This window comes from Miniopterus schreibersii (genome assembly GCF_964146895.1).
Source record: "Miniopterus schreibersii genome assembly, chromosome: 11".
Classification (NCBI taxonomy): domain Eukaryota; kingdom Metazoa; phylum Chordata; class Mammalia; order Chiroptera; family Miniopteridae; genus Miniopterus; species Miniopterus schreibersii.
In genome coordinates this window covers 26385790-26408124 of record NC_138111.1, presented here as the reverse complement: position 1 = coordinate 26408124, position 22335 = coordinate 26385790, and the positions used below count along the sequence as shown (strand labels likewise).

Sequence of the window (22335 nt, the reverse complement as noted above, 5' to 3'; positions counted from 1 at the left end):
GTATCAACAGGCAGATGCCCACTATTGGTAGGTAGGCATCTGCCCCACCTGGCACCTCGATTCCCAGCTGCGTGCTAGGCTCCACGGGGAAGAGCTGCTTAGGAAGTTCTGGCGACTGCTGCAGGCGTGTGTGGTTTTCAGTGCAGGCAAAGTCCTTTTTGTTAACCACTGTCTACATGGCAGAACAGGCTTGCCCAGAATCCACTCACCGGGGTCCTGGAGGGTGAGGGCAGTGTCCATGGTGGGTGTCCAAAGCGATCGGAGCCCAGGAACACCTCAAAAAGTACATCCCAGCTCAGGTCAGCGGTTCTAGGGGCTGGGGAGTCAGGAGGACCTTAGGCCCGCCTTGGACCATGATCTCCTGGGTCCCATCCAGCCCTAATGTTCAAAGTCCACAATGCAATCAGCACCTGGGACATCTTACTTTAATTAAGACAGTAGTTGAGGGATCTCCCAGACAGCTCTTTGAGTCATTTGAGATATGGAAAAGAGCTGTCCGCACTGCATTGGGCCTGGGGAAATGAAGCCGGGGTATCTCCCCAAAATGTGTTTCTTTTGGGGAAAGAGTCTCAGTGGGAGGCTTGGAGCATAAGCAGTTCAGTGAGACTCCTAGTCAAGATGTTAAAGAAGTAGCAATGAGCAGGAGGCTGGGGTCCGGAGCTGGGCATCCTCAGTCTCATGGATAGCTCCATGCCCACTCTGTGGGGGCACCCAGGGCAAAGGCGATGCTCTGCGCACGGGTCTGACATCCTGTGATGCACTGGGATGTGCTGAATGCGTAACAGTGGGCAGTCTGCTCAGCTGGATCCTCGGGCCCACGAAAAAAGCAAGAAGGTATTTACACAGGTGCTGTTGAAATGACAAAAGCAAGCTCTCCTTCCCAGGCCTGGGGCCTGAAGATGGCAGATAGACGGCTGGGGGACTGGCAGGCTGGGCTGGGGCTGCAGTTATATGCGGAACAGTCTGCTGGTTTGTGGAGACCCCGTCACCGTTGGCTCATCGATTGACTCTAAGAAATGGAGAGGTGTCCAGAAGTCCAGCAGCCGTACCATAGAACCCCAGAGTCCCTGGCAGGAAAGGGGGGGCAGAGTTTCAGGTGCATGGGTGGTCCTGGGGACCGTCTCATTGGGCCCCTCTGGCTGTCTTTGGAGGGGGCTGGGAGGCTATTGCCCTCAGTGATATGTGTCATAAGTGCTGGCGTCTGCCTGGCTCCGAGGGTCAGTGACGGTCGTAGGCAGTGGCGGCTGCTGGGGGGGCAGCTCCGCGAGCAGCAGCGCTGTAATAGTACGGGGAGCCTGGAAGAGAGAGAAGGCGGCACGGAGGTTGGAGGGCAACGCTGTGCCTGCAGCCCCACGCCTGAGGCGAATGTTCAGAGGGAGGAAGGGGACCGGAGCTCCGAGAAGAGAGCTCTGGGAATGCAGATTGTTCTGGCAGGTTCAGGCTTCCTGGGGGAAGTGGGTCAGGCTGGGCTTGGAGGACGAGAAGATTCGGACATGGGGAGCCCGTGGCATGTGAGTATGTGGAGCAGAGCGGGTCGCAGCCTGCCTCCTGTGACCGGCAGACAGGGCCAGGGTGAGGCCCTGTACCCAAGCTGGGCTCCTCGCACTGTCTCTGGGCTGCTTTATTTGACTACACGCTTTGGATGCAGCCTCCAGGAGCCCCGCTCTGTGTTAAACTCCTCCCCAGGGATGAACGAACATGAGGGGCTCTGGGAGACCAGCAGATTCTTAGAACCACAGGGCTTAGAGATGCTAGGCCATCTCTTTCTTCTACAGGTAGGGAAACTGAGGCTCAACAAACAAAGTCATGTGCCCAAAGCCACAGAGCTTCTCAGCGCTGGAGCCTGGCCTGGAATTCAGGTGTCTGCCCCGGGCTCAGGACTCTTGCCACCACAGTGCAGTTCATGGCCTGTTCCTCTGTGCTGGAGGACTGTGCTTATCCAAGTGGACAGCAGCTGGGGCTCTGTGAGCCATCCTGGACCACATGTCTGCTGGGGTGGGGACAGTAAGATTCTTAATTCCCCAGGGGAGGTGGCATGCAGTGATTCTGAAATCTCACCCAAATCCATGCCAATCCTGGCAGTTCCCCTAGAGGGCATGACTGAGCACCAGTGCCTGGAGACTGCCAGTCAGGCTCTGCCATTCTTGACTGAGTGACCTTGAACGAGTGGCTTCCCTCCCCTGAGCCTCAGTTGTCTCATCTGTAAAAAGGGGTCACAGTAGTGCTAGATGAGGGCCCCATGAGAGAAGGATATGAAAGTGCTTCTCTAAGCACTCTTTTAATTTCCGCAATAATCCTATGAGGTAGGAGCTAGGATTGTCCCCATTTAGCAGAGGAGGAAAGTGAGGCACAGAGAGAGTGAGTAGCTTGCCGAAGGTCATACAGCTGGCGGCAGTTTAGCACGTGCCACCGCACCTCCAAACCCAGCCGCGACGAGCAGCTACACTGGTCCCTCCCCGGGGAGGAGTGGCAGAGCCTCGCTGTGCTGTTCCAAACGCGTGGCCACCAGCCCCATGCCTAAGTATTCCCAGAGATGGAGTTTTTTGCTGCTTCCTCTGTCACCAACCTAGTCAGATCCCTGACTCAGAGATACCTGTCAGCCTCCCCTGCTCTCTCATCTTTTCTGTGGGATGGGGACAGTGTGCCATCCCTACAGGCCTGAGCATGGCACAAATGCAGGAAAACCACAGGGGCTGCCCCACAAACAGGTCTCTGGAGACAGGAAATGGAAGTAAGTGTGCTCAGAGGACCCTGACTCTTGCCTCGGCTCTGACTCCTCCCCTCTCAAAGCTTAATCTCCTGGCCAGGCTGTCCAGTGGCCTCAGCACGGAGGTTCCACGGCAGAATCAAAATCACTTGCATTTACCGTGAGAAATGAAAACATCACCTCACAAAGCACTCTGTCTTCCTGGTGCCCATTAGACCGTCATCTAGAATAAACTTGTCCTTTCTTCTGTCATTTTTCCTCTCTAATTCACATTATCATCAATTTACTTCTTGACACAGTCATTCCCGGCTCCCACTCACTCTCTAATCCCTTTAAAGCGGCCACCAGCACTCCCATTCTAATCCTAATAGAGCTCTGCTGCCTTTCTTTCCACCTCCTGGCCTGCCTGCCCCCACCCCGGCTGGCCTAGCCAGCCTGGGGGCCCCCACGGTGCTGGGTCAAGAGGCTGGGGCACACTGCCCTGGCTGGGCAGGTGGCTCCAGGGGAGGAAGCTCCTCGGGGAGGGAAGCTCTCCCGAGAAGCAAGGGTGCGGCTTCATTAGGTGGCATTTCGCATCTTTCCTTTGGTGGTGTTTCTATGAAGGAGGCTTCACCCAGGCCGGGTAAGGAGTGGTCAGTGGGCGTGAGCACATGGGTGCGTGTATGTGGAGGGTCTCACCTGCTTCCACAGCTCCCACTGATCTAGCAGGAGCACCCAGGAGCCCCAGAGCAGGTTTGCATACCCTGGCACCCTCCCCAGACAGCAGAAATCAGTCTACTTCCCCTGCTCCATGTGACTCTTCCAGATAAAGCCTGGAGACACCCTGTGGGAAAGGCAGGCTGGTGGATGTGAACGGGCCTGGGACTTATTTGCAAGACTCTGGTAGAGTGAGCCTGGCATCTCGCTCATCTTCAGGAAAGTGAGCCTCCAGAGAGCAGCGTGTTCAGCTCCTCCTTGAATACAGCTGCTGGTGGCGATTATCCTCATTTTACACCCGAGGCCCTGACTGGCTGATGGCCTGGCCATGATTCCCCGGTTATAGACTTGGGCCCCACAGGGGCCATTTCTCATGTTTGTAACTGCCCAGCACTGTTTAAACTTTTTGTTTTTCCTGTGGTATGAGGCCCGCCTCTTTGAGCTAGAAGTCAGAAGTCATTCTCCCAGCTTCCCTTGCTGCTAGGGCGCAGGTGTGTCACCTGGGCTCTGCCAATTAAACTCCCTTGCATATGACCTCGATGGGAAGGGAGCCACTTGAGGAAATGGGCTGAGAGACTCCATCCGCTGGGAGTGGGTGCCAGAGGCACCGGCTCTGGGCAGTGGCAGGGCAGAGCTCTCCGGCACCCTGGCTGACGCAGCAGCGCACAGCAGGCAGCTTGGGGGTGCCAGCTGGCAACGGCAGGAGTGTTGACACCAGAGCAGCCCCGGTGGTGTGGCTGGGTGTTGTTCCTGGCTGTGTGTCTCACGCCTGTCTCTTCGGACCTCTCAGAGATTCTGGGAGCCCCCAATATCCCTTAATAGATTTGTTTTTTCCTTAAACCAGCGAAAGTGGATCCTGAGCTTCAGAGTCCTCATCAAGATAGGTAGCCACTATCAGTCATTTTCAATTGGCCTTTTTGCTGCCCCTCGTTTAGAGATTTCTCATCTGACTACTCAATGATTCTTTAGACCGCGTACTTTCCCCACTTTCCTCTCTGCCTCAATGCCCTTTATGTCTTTGTTCTCCTTTCGTGCCATTTCCCCTCATCCAGCAAAACACTGGGGGAGGGATCAGGGCCCAGGCAGGCCTGGAGTGGCATTTACTGTCCTAAGGCCCCAGCACAACTTCCATATTCCCTTCCTGGGCAAGCTACCCACCCCACCTCAGTGACCAGGCCTCAGGATGTTGAGGGACCTTGGCCCACCTGGGGGACTCCACAGGACAGCCGATGGCTCAGGGACCTTGCAGGGCCTCCGCCAGTACTCACCGAGCAGCCCCGGGTTGGGGAACCTCCAGGAGTCGTTGTAGGAGGGATACTGAGGGTGGCTGTAGGGGCTCCCAGAAAACTCACTCCCTGCATGTGGTGGGTGGGAGAGAAACAAGAACCAAATGTCAAAGCAAGTTTGGAAAATGCCAATGGCATTTGCCTCTTACATAAATTGCAGGTACTTTTGTAACCAACAAAGGCAAGTCCAGTGCACACCCTGAAGTGGACATTGGCATTGTCTAGATTTCCCCTATAGCTTTTTTCTACTAGTGGAAGTGAACACCAGCCTCTCACAATGTGTACCATGAAACTACCATGTGCCAGCTATTCCCTGGGGTATTGGCCCATTTTGCAGGTGAGGAGACTGATGCCCAGGTTCTCTCACAAAATGGCCTCGATACACCCACCTAATTCCTAGGCACCAGTCTGCCTGGTTCTCAGCTCCGACTGAGGCCACTCCAGGACCCCAGTGTGGATTTATCTCCACTCCCCACATGTTTCCTGAGTGGCCCTGGACTGAGAAGGCAAAGGTAACCTCAACTCTGGTCTGGCCTTCTGTGCTGAGAATCCAGAGGTAGCTACTCCCGGGGCCTCAGCCAATAAGGAAGATGAGACATAAAGTCAGGCCCTCTGCCAGGAGGAGGCAGATGGCATTTTGCTGAGATGTAGGGACAAGTCAAAGTCTAGGGGAGCACAGAAGAGGGAATACATGGGGGCCCCTGGGCACTGGGTAAGGGACAGCTGTTAGCTGCTCTGGGCATGCTCAGGCAGGAATTGCAGCTGTGCCAGGGTAGGGACAACAAGGCATGGTGGGACTTGAGGATGTTCCGTCTTGCCCAGCTGCTTACGGAGCAGTGAGGCTGTGTCTGGCACTCCCTCGTGCCTCGCTTCCAGCCCCAGGAGAGCCTCCTTACCACCAGCCAGTCACGAGGAGGGGAATTCAAAATTCCTTCCCTTACAACCTTGCTGCCCATCTACTCCCTGCGGTTGGGGCTCCCAGAGGACAGGGTTTGGGCCTGACTCATTGCAGAGTCCCCAGTGCCTGGCCCACGTTGTGTCAAGTTGGCTGCTGAGTGGCTTTTTATGCCATGGTTACAGAGCATGTGGGCCCTTCCCTGGCGGTGGTGACAGGAGTTACACGGCCCATGGGACCGCCCTCATTCCAAACAAGCTTCCACGATTCTTCTTAAGGACGCCAAAGGGCCAAAGGGCAGGAGCCCCCAGAAGAGACCAGCCAGACGTCAGAATGGGAGCACTGCTCTTCCCCTGGCGGCCTACGCCGAAATGCAAGGCCCAAGGGACTTGGCCAGGTGTGGCCGGAACAATAAAGCAGGCCTGAGGGGCCAGCTGCTCCCACCCCACCTCCCCACTTCCCCAGGCAACCGCAGGCAGAGAGCACGCACACACACACACACACGCATGCACACACGCACACACGCACTCCTCTCCAGGACTCTCTGGGGGCCACTCCCAGCCTGACAGGCTGAGCCTTCCAATTCTCTGTTTTTTATGCCTCAGTGGTCAGGGTGTCAGGTTCCGGCATACAGAGGGAGAGCCTGGTGACAGTGCTGGGCTGCAGCAGCCCAGCCCCGGCATATCCATCAGCGCCACAGCGCCGCCGCCTCCTCCTCAGGGGCCGGGTGGGGGAGCAGAGTGACGGAGCAGCCTGGAGAAGGGGGACAACCGCCCTCTCATCCAGGCTCCAGGCGCCTGTGAAGCTGCCCCGTCAGAGGCACTTCCTGACAGCGCTGCACCTGGGCCCAGGGCATCGGGCCACATGGCAAAGGCCTCTCTCCATCTTCATCTAACAGCATTGTGCCCGTCTGCCAGGCCCAGCTCCAGGGCCACCTCTTCTAGGAAGCCTCCCTGATCTCCAGCTTCGTTTCCCCTGCTGAATTTGCCACCATTGTGGCACCCAAGGAGCAGTCACCTTCTTTCCTTCAAACCCCATGACATTAGTTTAGAAAAGTGAGTCTTGTCCAGCCAAGAGAAGGTCTGGGGAAAGCACTGGAGACACTTGCTGGAGTTGGGGGGATGTGCGCATGTGAGCCAGGATCGACAGCACTTTGATAAGCAGAGGGAGGCCAGGCATCCCAGGCATAAACGAAGGTCTGGGAGTGGACTGGTCACAGCATGACCCCTACATGGCCAGGTCTTCACAAGGCCCCAGCAGAGGCAAGCCACTGAGCAGAGTGATGTGGGGCAGGAACAGTGCTTTTCTCCCATTAAGGTTGAGACCAGGGAAGCCTTCAGAGTAGGGAGTTCCAGAATCTAGGACAAGCCAGAGGAGATGAGCCTACAGTCAAGTCAGGGAGACCAGCCAGGGGGCTGCCGCCACTGTGCAAGTGAGAAGGAACCTGAGCCCAGCAGACAACACAACTGCAACATCCAAAGACACAAAATGATGCTCCTCAAATACAGGAATGATCTTCTCAGGGCAAAAATTAAAGTCCCTACTTCTGGCTCATTGTCAAAGCCCCTAGAGGTACAGTCAACTGATCCAATACAAAGATCACACAATAAACACCTTCTCTATGACTGCTCAGCTCAAAGAACACCATCTGCCTCTTTCCACTAAGTCACCTGTCTCGGGGACTATAACCCTCCTCCCCTCCTCTCTCATACATTTAGTAATGCTGGCTATATACTCAAACACCTTGTACAACTGGGTTGGTGTTTCCTCCCCACATGGAAACCGAGGGGAGTGGCTGAGTGCCATGTTTGGGTGTCAGCAGGGCTGAGATGAAAGAATGTGCTCCAAGAGCAGCATAGATCACAGTCCAAGAGTTCAGTGATGTCAGGCCGCCTGAGACAGGTGAGTGAGCTCATGTGAACGTGCCCTGGAAATATCCCAGAAATCGTGGGGAGGACAAGGGACTCTTTCCTGAGGCGGGGAATGAACGTTTTCGTCAAGCTCGTCTCGATGTCAAGGTGCCAGGAGAAGGCAGCCAAGAGTTGCTGGTATTCTTTGCCCTGGGTAAAGGTAGGGACAGAGCAGGGCCATAACGCCCAGCTGTATTCCCGGGTCCTGGGCCTTCACCAGCCCAAGGATCACTTCATTGGGCTGAGCCAGCAGGGAAAGAGGAAGTCCTCCCCTCCCACCCCTCCCACTTCTTCCACCCCTGTAGGCTGGCAAATTTTCAAACACAGCAAAGTTGAAAGAATCTATAGCGAATACCTGTATGCTCGCTACCTAATTCTACCATCAATATTTTCTTGTATTTGCTAATCGTATATCTCTCCATCTTTCTAGCTTTCCACTCATCTTATTTTTTATGCATTTCAAAGTAAATTGCCAACATCAGTACATTTTCCCTTAAGTACTTCAGCATGTATATCATTAACTGAAATTCATTATTTGTTTACAAGTCTGTTCTTTGGATGTAAAGTGTACACAAAAGGAAATGTGCAAATCGTAAATGTACCATTGCTGTGTTTTGACCAATGTGCACACTTGCATGACCCAAACCTCTGTCAAGATATTGACTGAACATTATCATCACCCCAGAGAAAGTTCTCTCAGGCTGGTGAAGGAGGGCTTCGATCCACTGAGAACCCAGTTATCTGGGGATCTGACTGGGTTATCCCACATGAACATAGAGCTCTAAGATTAGCACTGACAACCCAAACCCTGGCTGTGGAAAGAGGCCCCTGACCTGCAGATCAAACACGCTTCCAAAGCCATCAGACAGAATAAAGCCAAGGAATGTGTGTTTTTTTCCTCGAAGATACAAAAAGAAAGCAGAGGCTTAAGAAATTTAGGATGCATGGTGGCTTTCCCCCAGACAGTACTGTCTTCCAAATATAGAAGAGCTAGTTGTAAAAACCATGCCCTGGCCAGTGCGGCTCAGTTGGTTGAGAGCTGTCCCGTGCACAAAAAAGGTCACCGGTTCAGTTCCCTGTCAGGGCACACACTCAGGTTTTGGGTTCAGTTCCCAGTCAGGGTGGGTGCAGGAGGCAACTGATCAGGAAACTGATCAATGTTTCTCTCTCTCCCTTCCTCTCTCTCTAAAATCAATAAAAACATATTTTTAAAAAACACCCATGAGGTAACTAGAAAGGACTGATTAAAATAAAAGTTTAGCCCTGGCCCATTTGGCTCAGTGGTTAGAGTGCTGGCCTGTGTACTAAAAGGTCCTGAGTTTGATTCTGGCCAAGGGCACATACTTCAGTTGCAGGCTCAGTCCCTGCCGGTCGGGGGCAACCAATCTATGTGTCTCTCTCAACTGATGTTTCTCTTTCCCGCTCTCTCTCTCCTTTCCACTCTCTCTCCCTTCCACTTCTCCCTTCCACTCACCAGCAATAGAAAAAATATCTTTAGGTGAGGGTTAAAAATAAATAAAAATAAATAAAAATAAAAGTTTATAGGGGGCCACAAATAAATGCACTTAATGTAGCTGTCCTGAAGAACCCAGGAAAATCATCAGAATCAGAGATGTTTCCAGTTTCCCCTTCACTAAGAGCTCAGAGACAGCAAGAAAGTCGAGTTTCCTAAAATTCTCAGAAGTGACAGGTAAACCGGCTCAGCGTAGCTCTTAATTAACCCAAAACGACACCTGCCAGATGATGGGGATTTGCAGAGCGCGCTGGGGGCCGACCCCATCTGCAGATGGTGGGCTCCCACCTCTGCTCGAGACCTTGGCCGGCTGTAATTAACATACAGAAAGTCTTTCAAAGTCACTTCGCAGCCAAGTTCTCTTTCTGAAGGGTTGAAACTAGGCTCTGAGAGAAACTCTGCGGAGAGAGGAGGAAGAAAGGGTTTGAAAAGGGCCATGAGGTTTCTCCAGCTCCTCCCCGGGGTTTTGCAGAACCTGGCTCTGGGTCCGCGGGTGCCTGGGGCACTGCCGTCTATGGCTACAGTGACCATAGTAGCCCCACGCCGGCAGAGTCAGTCTTTCAAACATGTATGTCATATGTACATTGTATGTTGTAGTGTATATGTTACATTACTACATTAATAACATACATAATAGACCATATATGTTACACACACATATATACACATGCATATATACATGTGTGTATATAATAACTTGTATCATACATACACATACATATATACTCATGTGTACAGGGTGGAGCAAAGTAGGTTTGTGGGTACGTGAAACACAGAGTTTATTCTTGTATTATTATTTATTAATGTGTTATTTTCCATATGAACAATTGTGAACCTACTTTTGCCCCACCCTGTATATATATATGTGTATACACACACACACACACTGGGACTGGGTTCTGGGGCTCTGTCAAAGCTCTCTCTGAGTGACCTTGATCAAGTCCCTTCTCCTCACCAAGCCTCAGTTTTCCCATCTATAGAAGTGGTATATATGGGAGAGATTTAAAAAACTGACCTCAAAGGGCTTTCAGCACTAAGATTCTCCCTGGTTCTATTTTCTCTGCACCCAGCCCCAGCCCAGCCCCCTGGAGGCCAAGGCTTCTCAACCTCCCTCTCTCTAGAGCAAGACCTTCCCAGGCTCCCAACAGGGAAAGGAAAACCAGAGCGGACTCAGTAAAGGTCAGCCCTGTCAGCCTGGGCTGCCCACACACAGAGCATCGATCCAGTCCTGTGAAAAACCTCTTCTCCCACCAGCTCAGGCCAGCCACGAAGGCCTTCAGAAAAACCGAGAGGGGAGAAAAACCGAGAGAGAGGGCGAGAGCGAGGGAGAGAATGCGGGATGTGTCTCATTTCCATTTCTCCCAGAGAACTGTTGACTTTGCAGTTGGATGGCGGTGCTGGGTGGGCCACAGGGAGATGGGGTTGGAGACCAGGGCTGAGCCCCAGCTCTGCCACTGACCAGCCATGAGGCGGTTGGCTGGTGGTTCTGGGCCTCAATTTGGTCCTCTGGAGAGACGAGGCTGTTGTGCCTTTAGCCCACTTCCTATTGTCTACACTACAAAGACCTGAATGTAAGGACCCTTCAGGAAATCAAGGGAAACAACCACACCGTCATAGTATAGCACCCCCGCCACACACCAGGCCTGAGGACCAGGTCTGTATGTAATGCCCAGAAGCCCCGGGGTGGCATTCAAGGTCTTGCAGCGTCTGGTTCCTGAGAAGTATCTTAGCCACGCCGCCCATTGCCCTCCTGCCTGAAAACCGAGTTCCAGGCCAGCTGCCATTCCTCTCATGCTCCATGGGCCCATCTCCATCCACTCATGCTGTTTCCTTCATCTGAAATCCCACCTCCCTCCTCCTCCTCATGTCTAATCTCCCCACTTGTCAAGACCCAGCTCCAATACCGCCTCCTCTAGGAAGCCTTTCTGGATGGACTGTTTCAGCTGAGAAAGAGCATTCCCCTACTTTCCCCTGAGCCCCCAGCCCTGGGTTCCTCCCTGCGCAGACTCAGGGAGGTTGTGACCCTGTCTCCCTTTCCCTTTTGGTGAGCCTGTGGCAGGAACCGGTTCTGATCACGTGTGACTGACAGACTCCAGCAGCCCCTTTGGCCCCAGCACAGGGCCCTGCCCACAGTACAGATGCTGGTTGAGTGAGCACTGCCTGTGCTGACAGATGTTCCTTGAACCAACCCCTTTAATCGTCAGACAGAAACAGGTGCTAGAAAGCATTCGTGAAACCCTGGTCCTTGATCTTTGAGAGAAGCATGAGACAGAGAGACAGAGAAAGGCAGCAAAACACACAGGAAAGAGAAGAGGGCTGTTTTCGCTGCAGAGGCCAGGGTGCAGGCCCCACAGGTAGAAAGGGACCCTGAACGGGTGCTCTCCTGAGGGACTGGGACCCTGACCAGGCCTCTCTGGGCCTCCCTGTCACATAATGACAGCAACAAGGAGAGCTCACTCCAAAAGAGCAAAAAGGGTGTGTTTTTTTTTAAAAAAAGCAAAACCACTGATAGTTATAGCTCAAAGAGTAGTATCAGACTGCATTCCCTGGGGCTGCAGCTGGGCTGAAAAACTGGAAAGGTTTCTTTTTAGTTTTCATTTGGCCATTGGAAGATGCTTGGTCCAGAAACCTGAAGACTTTCTTTGGGTGACTAGAATGTTGCCAGAAGCCACCATCCTGCAGTCTAAGCTGCCAGGCGGCAGGTCCCAGAGTTCCACTGGAATAACACTGAACTGTATTTCCAGGAACACTTCTATGATGGATGTATATCTAATAAACTCACGAGGATTTTGCTCAGTTTATTCAATTCAGCATTCACAGTGGCCCTACTCCATTCAGAGCTCTGTGCTAGGCCCCTCAAGTCCTCAGGAAACTCCCTGCAGCTAAGGGGATTCTTAGACCCAGAACTGGACATCTGGGTAAGAGCAAAGAGCAAGGCAGGTTTATGAATAGAGCCGAAGTTATCATTTGTTCTGGCTGCAGTATCCAGGAAGGCTTCTTGTAGGAAGCGGCTGTGATCTGGGCCTTGAAGGACATTGAAGCTGTATCATTTAATGGGTCACCAAAATCTGTCCCTATGCATCTTTCACCAGTCGTGGCTGTATTCTGAGAAGTCAAAGCGTACTGTCCCTGTCCCCATGGAAAGGAGCCTGGGGCAAGGCCAGCATCCAGCTCCTCAAGAATGGGAGGCAGTTCAACAGGACACAATGTGTCCTACAGCAGAACAAGTCCCCGAGGCCCGACTCTCCTCTCTTTTAACTCCCCGACAAGGCAACTGTTAATGTAGGACACTGGCTGATAAACCTAGAAACCCTTAAACAGCTCTGAGCTGCATCATGATTTTTATAAATAATTATAAAAAGGCAGGCACTGATATTCTGCCTAGGTACTGAGAGCAGCAGTGGCTGCCACTCTGTGTTGATAGCTGAGGTGATATGTACGCTTGGATTCAGCCAGTCCTTTTAGCTGAGTGGCCTTGGAGACATCACTTAACCTCTCTGCACCTGAGTTACTATTTGCAATGTGGCAGGACAGCACTCACAGGACTAAGTAACATCGACATATTTCAAAGTCTTTTGTGAATCAAAATTTTCCACCAGACTGCCTATAATGCTGAAGTAAGTCCCCAGACCCTATTACCAGCTCCCAGACTCAAAAAATGGCTCTAGCCCCCTCCAGCTCTGAGGCCCTCCAACCTCCTGGCACACTCCCAGAGACTTCAGGGACTCCTCTCAGCCCGATGTCAGCCCAAACCTGAGTTACTTTTCTGCGGCCTAGACCTTGGCCTGTCCCTCAGAGCAGCCAGGGGTCCTTCTCTGAAGAAATCACCTCCCCCTGGCTGGGCCTGGCTCAGCGAGGAGTCCGGAGCGTCCCCACCGCTGACGAATGAAAGGGAGGTGATGGTGTCATACCTTGCTGGGAAGTCACAGTGCTAGTCCCGACCTGTGCCGCCTGCCATCAAATTTTAATGCTGCCGCTGACATATTTATGGAAAGCCTCACCAAGTGTTTGTGAGAAGACCAGACAAGATTTACCTCCACAATTACCACCACGATATGCGGGCTTTGCTGTGCACTGGGAGCTCAGCAGCACAGAGGCCCTGAGCCCCAGTGAGCCCCAAGGAACGCACTCAATTCCACACACCTTTCCTGCCCCAGCGCACAGGGCTGGGGGGAGGCGGAGATGAATCAGACACGGTCCCTGCCCACCAAGAGCCCACAGTCTGCAGGAGGGGACAACACACACATAAATTACTGGGATCCTGGGTGGCTGGGGACCAGCGCATGGATACAGGTATGGCAGGCAGGCTGGGCAGAGGAGGGGATGGGGAAGTTATTTCTCTATCAAAGTCAGGGTCAAGAGCAAGGCCTAAGAGGGGGTTTTGCAGGGCCATCCAGCAGCTTTAGCTCTGATGGCTGCTCCTCTGCTTGGAAGGGCTCCTAGGGCTCTCCCCCCTGCTGCTGGCCTCAGGGTCTCAGCAGTGCCCTCTCCTTCAGGACCTGCACCCCCATTCTATCCTTGGAGTGGATGCAGCCTCCGCTCCTCAGCTTTCTTCACCAGGTCAACAAACCCCTTTCTCTTTAAGCCGTCTTGTTCCCCCACAGTGGAGCTGCCCCAGAGGGCAGGAATAATATGCACTGACCCAGGCCGGTGGTTCTCAAACCTTGTTGCCCATTAGAATCATCTGAGGAGCTTAAAAAAGTCTAGAACACCAGGCCACACCCCAGATGAGTTAAATCAGAATCTCTGGCTGGGGTCAGGTATCAGTATTTGTCCAAACTTCCGAGGTGCAGTGAGTTTGAGAGCCAGCAGCACTGAGGAGCTTGTTAGGACAGCAGCCCCCTGGGCCCCACTCGGTTTACCGAAGCTCCAAAAGATGATCCGCAGGTGGCCTGTGTGCAGTAAAGTCCAAGAAGCACTGACGTCTGTTCAGGCGTTTCCCAGTGTCCTAGGAGGCACATTGGTGTCTAGTCTCCAGGCCCTCTGAAAAGGGGCCCTTAAGAAGGCCAACCTGTAAGAGGGCTGACTGCCAAGAGGGGCCAGCTGGTGTGGGCGGGCTCCACGCAGGTCACTGGGCAGCTGCCACCATTACCCAGCAAGCTTGATAAGACATATGTTCTGTGGAGGGAGCTGAGTCAGGACCACTCCTCAGACAGGTTCTCACAACTGCCAAGGCTGAACCAGGAGCCAGGAGCCCCGATGAAGCCCCATCTGTACCACAAAGTCACGGGAGCAAGGCCCTTCCCCAGTCCAGGCCTCAGTTTCCCCATGATTGCAGTGAGTAAGTCAGCCCTGAAGTTGGCTATGCTGATGGATATCTCATCTCTCCTTTCTTAAACTAAACTGACACTTTCATCCATGTCTTCTGGGACCAGCCCACAGACCTGGCTGAGAGGTGGCTTTGGAGGGAGAGACCTGAGAGGAGAGGAGCGAAGCTATCTTTGCTGCCAAAGAAGGAAGAGTGGAGAAGCCTCCTAAGGGAGCAAACGCAGGGCTAGGTGTGCTAGGGAGACCCGGAGTGTGACTGCCGTGATGCAAGGCTCACAGTTAATATTTCATCCACCTGTTCATTCCCCAGGTATTGACTGAGTACCAGGCATTGTTCTAGACACTGAGGATACAGCTATGCACAAAACAGACAAAGTCCTTGCCCTCACAGAGCTTATTTTAATAGTGCAGACAACAAACAAGACAAGTAAATAAAAATAAAGCATACAGTATGTGCTAAGGAGAACACATAAAGCAGTAAAATTTTAGATAGAGTGACTAGGGATGGCTTCATTGGACAGCTGACTTTTGAATACAGAGCTGAAGGAAGTGAGAGTTAGTCATGTGAATATCTGTAAGAAGAGCACTCTAAACAGAGGGAACAGCAAGTGCAAAGGCCCTGAGGCAGGAGTGTGGGTTCTGTATTGGAAGAGTGAGGAGGTCTGTGCGGCTGGAGAGAAGTGAGGGGTGAGGAGGTAGAAGATGAGGTCAAGGAGAGAAGTAGGAAGGGGGAGATCATGTAAGGACTTTGGCCTCTACTCTGAGTGAGCAAAAGAGGGACCTGACCTGACTCAGATTTTAACAGGCTCACTATGGCTGCTACGTCAAGAATGTACTAAAAGGGGCAAGGGTGGCAGTGGGGAGACCAGTAAGGAAGCTACTGCAAATATATTGAAAGATTGACCTCCTACCCACAGACTGGACACCTCTGGCCATTGGAAACTAGTGCCTCAAGGCTGGGAAGGGCCAGGCCATGTGGCCATGAAACAGATGGTTTGCTGGCCAAAGCCAAGGACATTCATGGCCCGGCCAGCGTGGCTCAGCTGTTGAGCATCGACCTATGATCCAGGAGATAGTGGTTCGATTCCCAGTGAGGGCCAGTGCCCGGGTTGCAGGCTCGATCCCCAGCAGGGGGCATGCAGGGGGCAGCCGATCAATGACTCTCTCGTTGATGTTTCTATCTCTCTCTCCCTCTCCTTTCCTCTCTCTGAAATCAATAAAAATATATTAAAAAAAAAAAAAAAAAGGATATTCATGGAGTGAGGCCAGATGGGGGCTGTTGGATGAAGGGAGAGGTACCTTGGGTTCTAGTCCTGGCTTTTCATGACCTCGGGACTATAACAAAAGCCTATAACAAAAGCGAAAACCAAGGGTACCTCCTAGGTTGTGGTGAGGATTCCATGACAGCATGGATGTACCAACTGAGAAGGGGTGCGGCAGGAGGCGGTCCTGTCCTGTCCTGCCACGGAGCAGACGCTGCATCCTAGCTCTCCACTAGGGGAAGCCTGGGCAAAACTTCCTCGAGCAGAAATGCAGTTTGCAGGCACCAATCCGGTCTCATCCAGGGAATTTCAGAAGTCCCTGCTCAGCCCTCTGGGGTGGGATTAAATGTGTCCCTGAGCTGTCCTCAGTGTGCCTGCCTGAATCCTATGGTTGGCAGGACTTATTCTCCAAGCGACTCCCTGAACAGTCCAACAGCAGCTATTGAGAGGCTGGTACATGGAGACCTAAAGTTTCATTGGGCTCATGCCATGGGCCCCAAATAAACAAACCAAAGAGTAGATGGCAAGGAAAAGCCACATGGAAATTAAAAGTTACCCCTTGCTCAAGGCATTTGGTCTGAGGTAGGCAGGTTGGATGGTGATTAGTTCATTCTTGTGTGTGTGTGTGTGTGTGTGTGTGTATGTTTATTTTCTCTCGGTCCACATGTTATTCAGCGTGGTTTCCCCAACCTTCACTGAGCATCTGCTCTGTGCCAGGCTCTGTGCTGGGTGGTGGGTGGTGCTGCGACACAGCAGAGAGACTCAGGCTCATAAGCCCCCATCTGCTCCCCAGGCAGCCAGGAGCCAGCAAGGTTTTGAATATCACAGGGTCTTTCTCATCTCTCCATTTCTCTGAAAGCCACAAAGACCCAGGAAGATTCCCTTAAACCAGGCAAAGGGGGCAGGGCAGTCATGTACTGATGAGAGGGTTGTTCACTGCACAAGAACCACCAGCTGGTTGGGCCTGAGGGGACTGAGACCCAGCCTGCTCTCCGCTCACCAAACCCTGAAAGCTGGCATGGGGCTGCACCGCCTCGCGGGAGGAGGGAACAAGGTCCCGAGAAACAGCCCGAGGCCAGCCCGGAGGGCACTTCGAGTTCATTCCCGTGGCTTTACCCCTTTCTCCTGCAGTAGTTTCTGCACTTTGCTGTCTCGCACATTAGGAGGGAAAGTAAGGATGGAGACAGTGGGTCCCCAAAGGCAGTCATACCTGGGCCCACCTGGGTTCTCTTCCATCAGCTCATTTGTTTAGTACTGAGGATGTGCTGAGCTGGAAGGAGGCATAGGCTGCCGGCAAGGTGGCCTCATCATGCCTGTCACAGAACGGAAGCACGATCTGGCTCTCGGTCCTGCGTTTTCTCTTGTTAAAAGGGCTCTGGAGCAAGCAAGACTGGACTTCGCTGTGGTCCTGCTGCTTGGACTAGTTACTCAGTGTGAGCTGAGGCCTCAGCCTCCTCCTCTGTGAAATGGGATAACATCAGCACTGGCTTCGTGGGGTTACTGTGAAGAGCGAGCAGCTTGGAAAATGAGAGTCAGCACAGGGCCTGGCATATAGAAGTTCTCACTGGATTGTCAGCTACGAGGGCCTCTTCCTCCCTCTTATCCTGAATAGCTCTGGGAGGAAGACCATAAAGATGGCTTCACCATAAAAATTCAGAGACTGAAGTCCAGAGTGGGGAGATGACTTCCCCCGAAGGCAAGTAAACCTGGAGGCAGGACTGAGACCCAAAGGTACTGAGGCCTGGTCCAAGGTGTCCAGCCTACACCACACCCCTCCTCCCCCTCCCCCAATTCTCCTTACAGCCAGAGGAATTCCGGGCATAGATTTGGCAGCGATGTGCCAGGCAGGGGGGAAGAAAGGCAGGGATAGGTTAAGGCCAGCCCTGGAATACAAAGAAGGGAGGGCAAGGCAGGACTTGAACTTGCTCCTTATGGATGTGCTGGTGGGAGAAGGTGCCCCAGAGTTCCCATGGGGACTCTCTCAGAACCCACCAGCCACAAGGATCCATGTGCCCCAACAGGGCTCTGAGTCAGAGGCCACCCTTCCACCCTCACTGCCCCACTGCCCCAATCTAGCTGAAGCTGGTGGACCTGAGCCCCGGCTACTCTCCCCCACCAGTCCACCTGCCTGCCTGCCTCAGCCTGGCCAGCATGGTGGCAGGCCCTGCCTGCTCCCCAGGGAGGCTGCCGCCAGGCCTGATGGCGCTGACGGAGGGAGGGAGGCCGCCAAGCTGTCAGTCTAGAGGTGCCCCTCGGAGCCCCTCCTGGCTGGAGCGAGGAGGGTGGGCTGGTGCTGGAGCTGGGCTGTCAGGGCCTTCACAGAGACAAGGCCAGAGAGGCGCTGCCTGACAGCTCGCCCACCGAATTAGGACCATTTGCATGCTAATTTCCAGCGCTCTAACGGGCTGGCAGGCTGGCTGGGGTGTGTAGAGTGTACAGAGAGAGGCACAGTGGCCTCCCCACCCGCGATGGAACAATGCTTGACTGATCTAGCTGCGTTAACGAGCAAATTATGGTAATTTTGTTATTACAAATGCATAGAAATTTCCAAAGCGGGCAGCCATTCAGGGCAGCTCCCTGCTCCTCCCCACTCCTAAAAACTGAGCCCCCTGTTTGTACACATGGACCTGGCACCCGTTTCAGGGACAGAGTTATGCAGGGGCCAGGCTTCTCTTGGAGCCCTCCCAGGGAGACCCAGGGTGAGCTGGCCATGGGCCAGAGCATCCCTTCCTGTCAGTAGTCGAGCCCTCAGCTCCTGCATCCCACAAATCTCACCCTCTGTTATCCCCCAGGAGTCCCTGTCTGGTCCCTGGGCCTAGCAATCCCACAAAACTACCGCATTCAAACTGGTTTCTTTCCATTCTGAGCAGGTAACATGGGTGATTCTCCTCATAGATACTCGTGGGTCTTGAGAAATTCAATTATTTCTGTGTCTGCTCTAAACTGGGCTCAGCACTCAGGAGGAGTTCAGGGATTGTTTGATGACTGACTGACTGACTGAACGAACGAGTGAGTGAAGGAAGGAGGAAGAGAGGAGGGAAGAGAGATGTGAATAAGGGAGGGAGGAGGAGAGCATTGGAGAGGAAGAGAGGGAAGGAAGGAAGGAAGGAAGGAAGGAAGGAAGGAAGGAAGGAAGGAAGGAAGGAAGGAAGGAAGGAAGGAAGGAAGGAAGGAAGGAAGGAAGAAAGGGAGGGAGGGAAAAAGAAAGATCAGAATTTATCCCACAAATGAGGACAGTTAAGAGAGACACCACCCAGTCAGCTCACTGGTGGTGTAATTAATCTAAGACCTAACAGAGAAGTTTATTTGCCACCTGGCAACCCCCTCTGGAGTCTGTAATTGTCCACTGTCAAAATCACAATTCGTCCCAGTTTTTCTAATGATCTCCTTTTTTATTAAAAGTATGTTTTTGGAAGCATGTTCCAGAATGTATCCAGGTAGAAACTATTTCCAAGAATGTAAGCTCCCTGCTCCTATCAGTGAAGCGTGGGTGGCTCCAGGCACTCCAGGCATTGTCTGATGACTGACTGACTGACTGACTGAATGAATGAATGAATGAGTGAAGTAAGGACGGAGGAGGAGAGGGCTGTCTCAGAGCCTGGGCTCCATGGTGAGAACCTGTTCAAAACCATACAACTTGTGGATGGGGCCAGCAGGTCACCCCTGGACTTCTCCATGTGACCCTTCGGCAGGTTTCCTATTTTTTTTTTTTTAAATTTTATTTTTGTTTAAAATATTACAGATGTCCCTTTTTCTCCTCAATGATGACAGGGATTTCAAGTTCAGGCTGATGTTATTGAAAGGTCAAGAAGCTGTCTCACACAGTTTTGGAAGCCAGTGGGGAGTAAACCATCAATGATGGGGAAGCACAACACCAGGGAAGGTCTGTTCCAGGTGGCGGAGGAAACCGGAGCCAGCCGGGCTCAGACAGGTGTGGGAAGCAGAGACCTAAACACCAGCCGACACTGTGTAACCTCAGCCAGGTCGCGGCCAGATTTTTCTATTTGTCTGATTTTCTAATTGGGTCACAACTTCCAGAGGGAAACTGAACCCAGGGAAAGAAAACAATCATTCCTTTTTGTCTAGCTGCCTGGCTCTGGGAAGAAAGCCGAGAGCAGAGGAACTGGGGCCTTGGCATGGCCTGCAGATCCTGGACAGCACCTCTGGCAGGCACTGGGGTGGACAATGCCTGCGTCCCGGGAGACGGTTTCCCCCTGGCCAGGTCCCAGGGCCTGGGGGAAAGATGTGCGCTCAGGAAGAACAGGACAAAGTTGGGGTAGGTGGGGTGTGAGTCCTGCTTTGAGTAGATCTAGAAGCCAGGTCACCCAGGGACCACCCCAGGGACACTAGGCCTGCATGAGGTCGGGAGGCAAAATGCTTCCTTTCCAAGTGTGTTTGTGTGTGTGTTGGGGTGTGTGTGTGTGTGTGATATTTCCCACTAGCCCATTGGGGACAACAGGGCAGACATGCCATGTGACCTTGAACAAGTCCTCTCCTTGACCTCATCTGCACACGCTGAGCTGAGTTCTAAACTACGGTGGTGTCCAGCCCTATCCATCCATGACGGAAGGAGTGGCTGTGGAATGGACAAGGGCCATCTCCAGCCCCCGGCGAAGTGCGTGTTAGTACAGACCCCTCCGCACACCACACACACGCACCCAATTTAGGCCTTCGGTTTTCCTCCTTCCGGCAGGTTCCCCCAAAGCCAAGGGGAGGGCCCTCAGCCTGGACCTCCGCTGAATCAATGCCTTTTCTGTGGTCCCCAGTTACCTGCTCTACATTCCCCACAAATGTCCTGGGTGCGAGGGGGGCAGATGTCTGGAGCCCAGTTTCAATTCCCTTGCAGCCATTTCTCCAAGTGTCTCTGACTCCTTTTTGGGGAGTTCTCTTTCCAGGAATTTTCCACCCAAAATGTTCCCAGAAAGTCTGCACGTTCACAAAGCCCAAATGGAAGAAAGTTCTAGGGGCCGCGGGGATTTGCTTCAATTCCAGACTCCTCGGTACAGGGCAGATGCCTCCTGTGGCCTCAGAGCTGCTTGTGCTGCCCCATCTCCTCTGTCACACGGAGAAAGCAATTTCTAGATTTTAGCACAGTGTTTCTGAGAGTCAGACTCCAAAATGGCAAAGTCCTTCCCTTGTCAGCTGGACTCGGCCACTCTCCAGCTGTGTGACCTTCAGCAAATCACTTTTCCTAAGCCTCAGTTTTCATTTCTGTGAAATGGGGCTAATGGCCATGCCCCAACGCTGCAGTGGGGATCCTCGGAGATCACGCACAAAAGAGGCTTGTACATCGGAAAGATCTGTCCAGACGGTGGTTCCTATTCTTCGCATTGTTGCGACAAGACCTCAGAATGGCCACCACTGTCGCGATCCTGCTCTGGCAGGACAACGCCCAAGGCACTTGCGACTTGAAATCACTCTTTAGACAAAAGGACAGGACAACACAGTTGTCATTTTAAAATTTCCTTTCCGCCCTCTTTTATCTCTCTTGCTCTCCTTTCCTCTCCTTCCCTCTTTCTTTCTCTCTCCCTTCCGCCCTGGATCTAAGTCTCCCTGACTCGGGTCCTTTATTTGTGCCATTGCACATAGACTCCTTATAAAGAAAATTCATTTGTTCAGGGTCACCGCGTGGTTTTTCATTAAAAACAAATTACCCGCATTCAGGGAGGACATCTGGGCTTCGCGGGTCCCATTAATGACTATATTTCCAGCCTCCCCAGCCCGGTTGGGCTCCCCTTGCCTGTCACCCTGCGTTCCTGGCCCCGGGAGGACAATGAGAGTGACAGTCAAGTGAAAGGGAAAACATGAGGGATGAGGGCGAGAGGCAGGTCCCCCGAGAGGGGAAGGAGGGAAAAGTGAAAAAAAATAGATAACTCAAACACAGGGTAACAAGGGCCATTGTCTCAGCGCCTTCCAGAGGGGGCCGGAGCAAATACTGGAGGAGCGAGCGGGCGTGGAAGCCGAGCGAAGCCTGTTTGTTGCAGTCGGGCTCTGCGCCCTGGGCTCTGCACTGGACAAGATGGGACGGGCATGTTCACGTTCAGATAAACTCCACCTACGTGCATCCAGGGCCTGCTGTGTGCGGGGCTGGCAGGCGAGGGGCTGATGGGGTCTTGGTCGCCGCAGCGCTGACAGAGGCTGGCCGTGGGCAGTGCCCTGGGGTACGCTTAAGGAGAGATGAGGCCCCTGTGGGTAGGGTAGGCGCCCTGCAAGACACAGCATTTGACTTGGGCCTGGCAGGACAGGTCAAACACGGACAGGTGAAGATGGGGAGTAGAGGGAATATACTAGAATCTGAAGTGTGGTTCCCTGGTGTCCCAGCTGGGAAGGGCTTCTCCTGGGCCATAAAAGGTTTCTGGGTCAGGAGGGCCATCAGCAGCCCTTAGGGAGCCCCAAGGAAAACAAGACCTGCCCCTGAACCCAGAGACCATTCCCTCCCACTCTTGTGGGCACCAGGGGCTGGGTGAACTGCGCCTGATTGGCTGTGTCCCCTGGTGAGGCATGGCACCTCTCTGAACTCAGCTGGCATGCTTCTGAAATGGGCAAACACTCACAAGGAGCTTTCACACTGCACTTGGGAATACGTGATGCAGCTCCCTGTATAGACTACAAAGCCCCGGGCAGGTTGGGGGAGGCCTGTTGGTGGAATTAGCTCATGGGCAGAGGTGGTTTAGCTTCATTGGAAAGCTTTCTCCGGCCCCCGAAGGCTCCGGGCACCACCAGAAGTTCTCTGGAGAGAAGTGTCCCAGGTGAGTGGCCCACAGGCTTAGAGGTGGGGGAGGGTCCAGCTGAGGGCTG

At 53.1% G+C, this 22335-nt stretch overlaps 1 protein-coding gene across 10 annotated transcripts in view; it reads right to left on the bottom strand.

The window, feature by feature from the left end:
* Window positions 1-565: 565 nt before the first annotated feature.
* The window catches only part of PAX5 (paired box 5), a gene marked incomplete at its 5' end in the record, with an annotated part of 152558 nt that continues 130788 nt past the window's right edge, over window positions 566-22335 (bottom strand). For 6 of the 10 annotated variants that reach the window (XM_081150983.1, XM_081150987.1, XM_081150989.1 and 3 more), the window contains 2 exons: window positions 566-1295; window positions 4672-4758. In XM_081150983.1, the coding sequence (XP_081007109.1) occupies window positions 1219-1295; window positions 4672-4758 (164 nt within the window). In that variant the 3' untranslated portion in view covers window positions 566-1218. The remainder of the gene's footprint in view (window positions 1296-4671; window positions 4759-22335) is intronic. The other 4 variants (XM_081150986.1, XM_081150990.1, XM_081150992.1 and 1 more) reach the window with 1 other exon arrangement.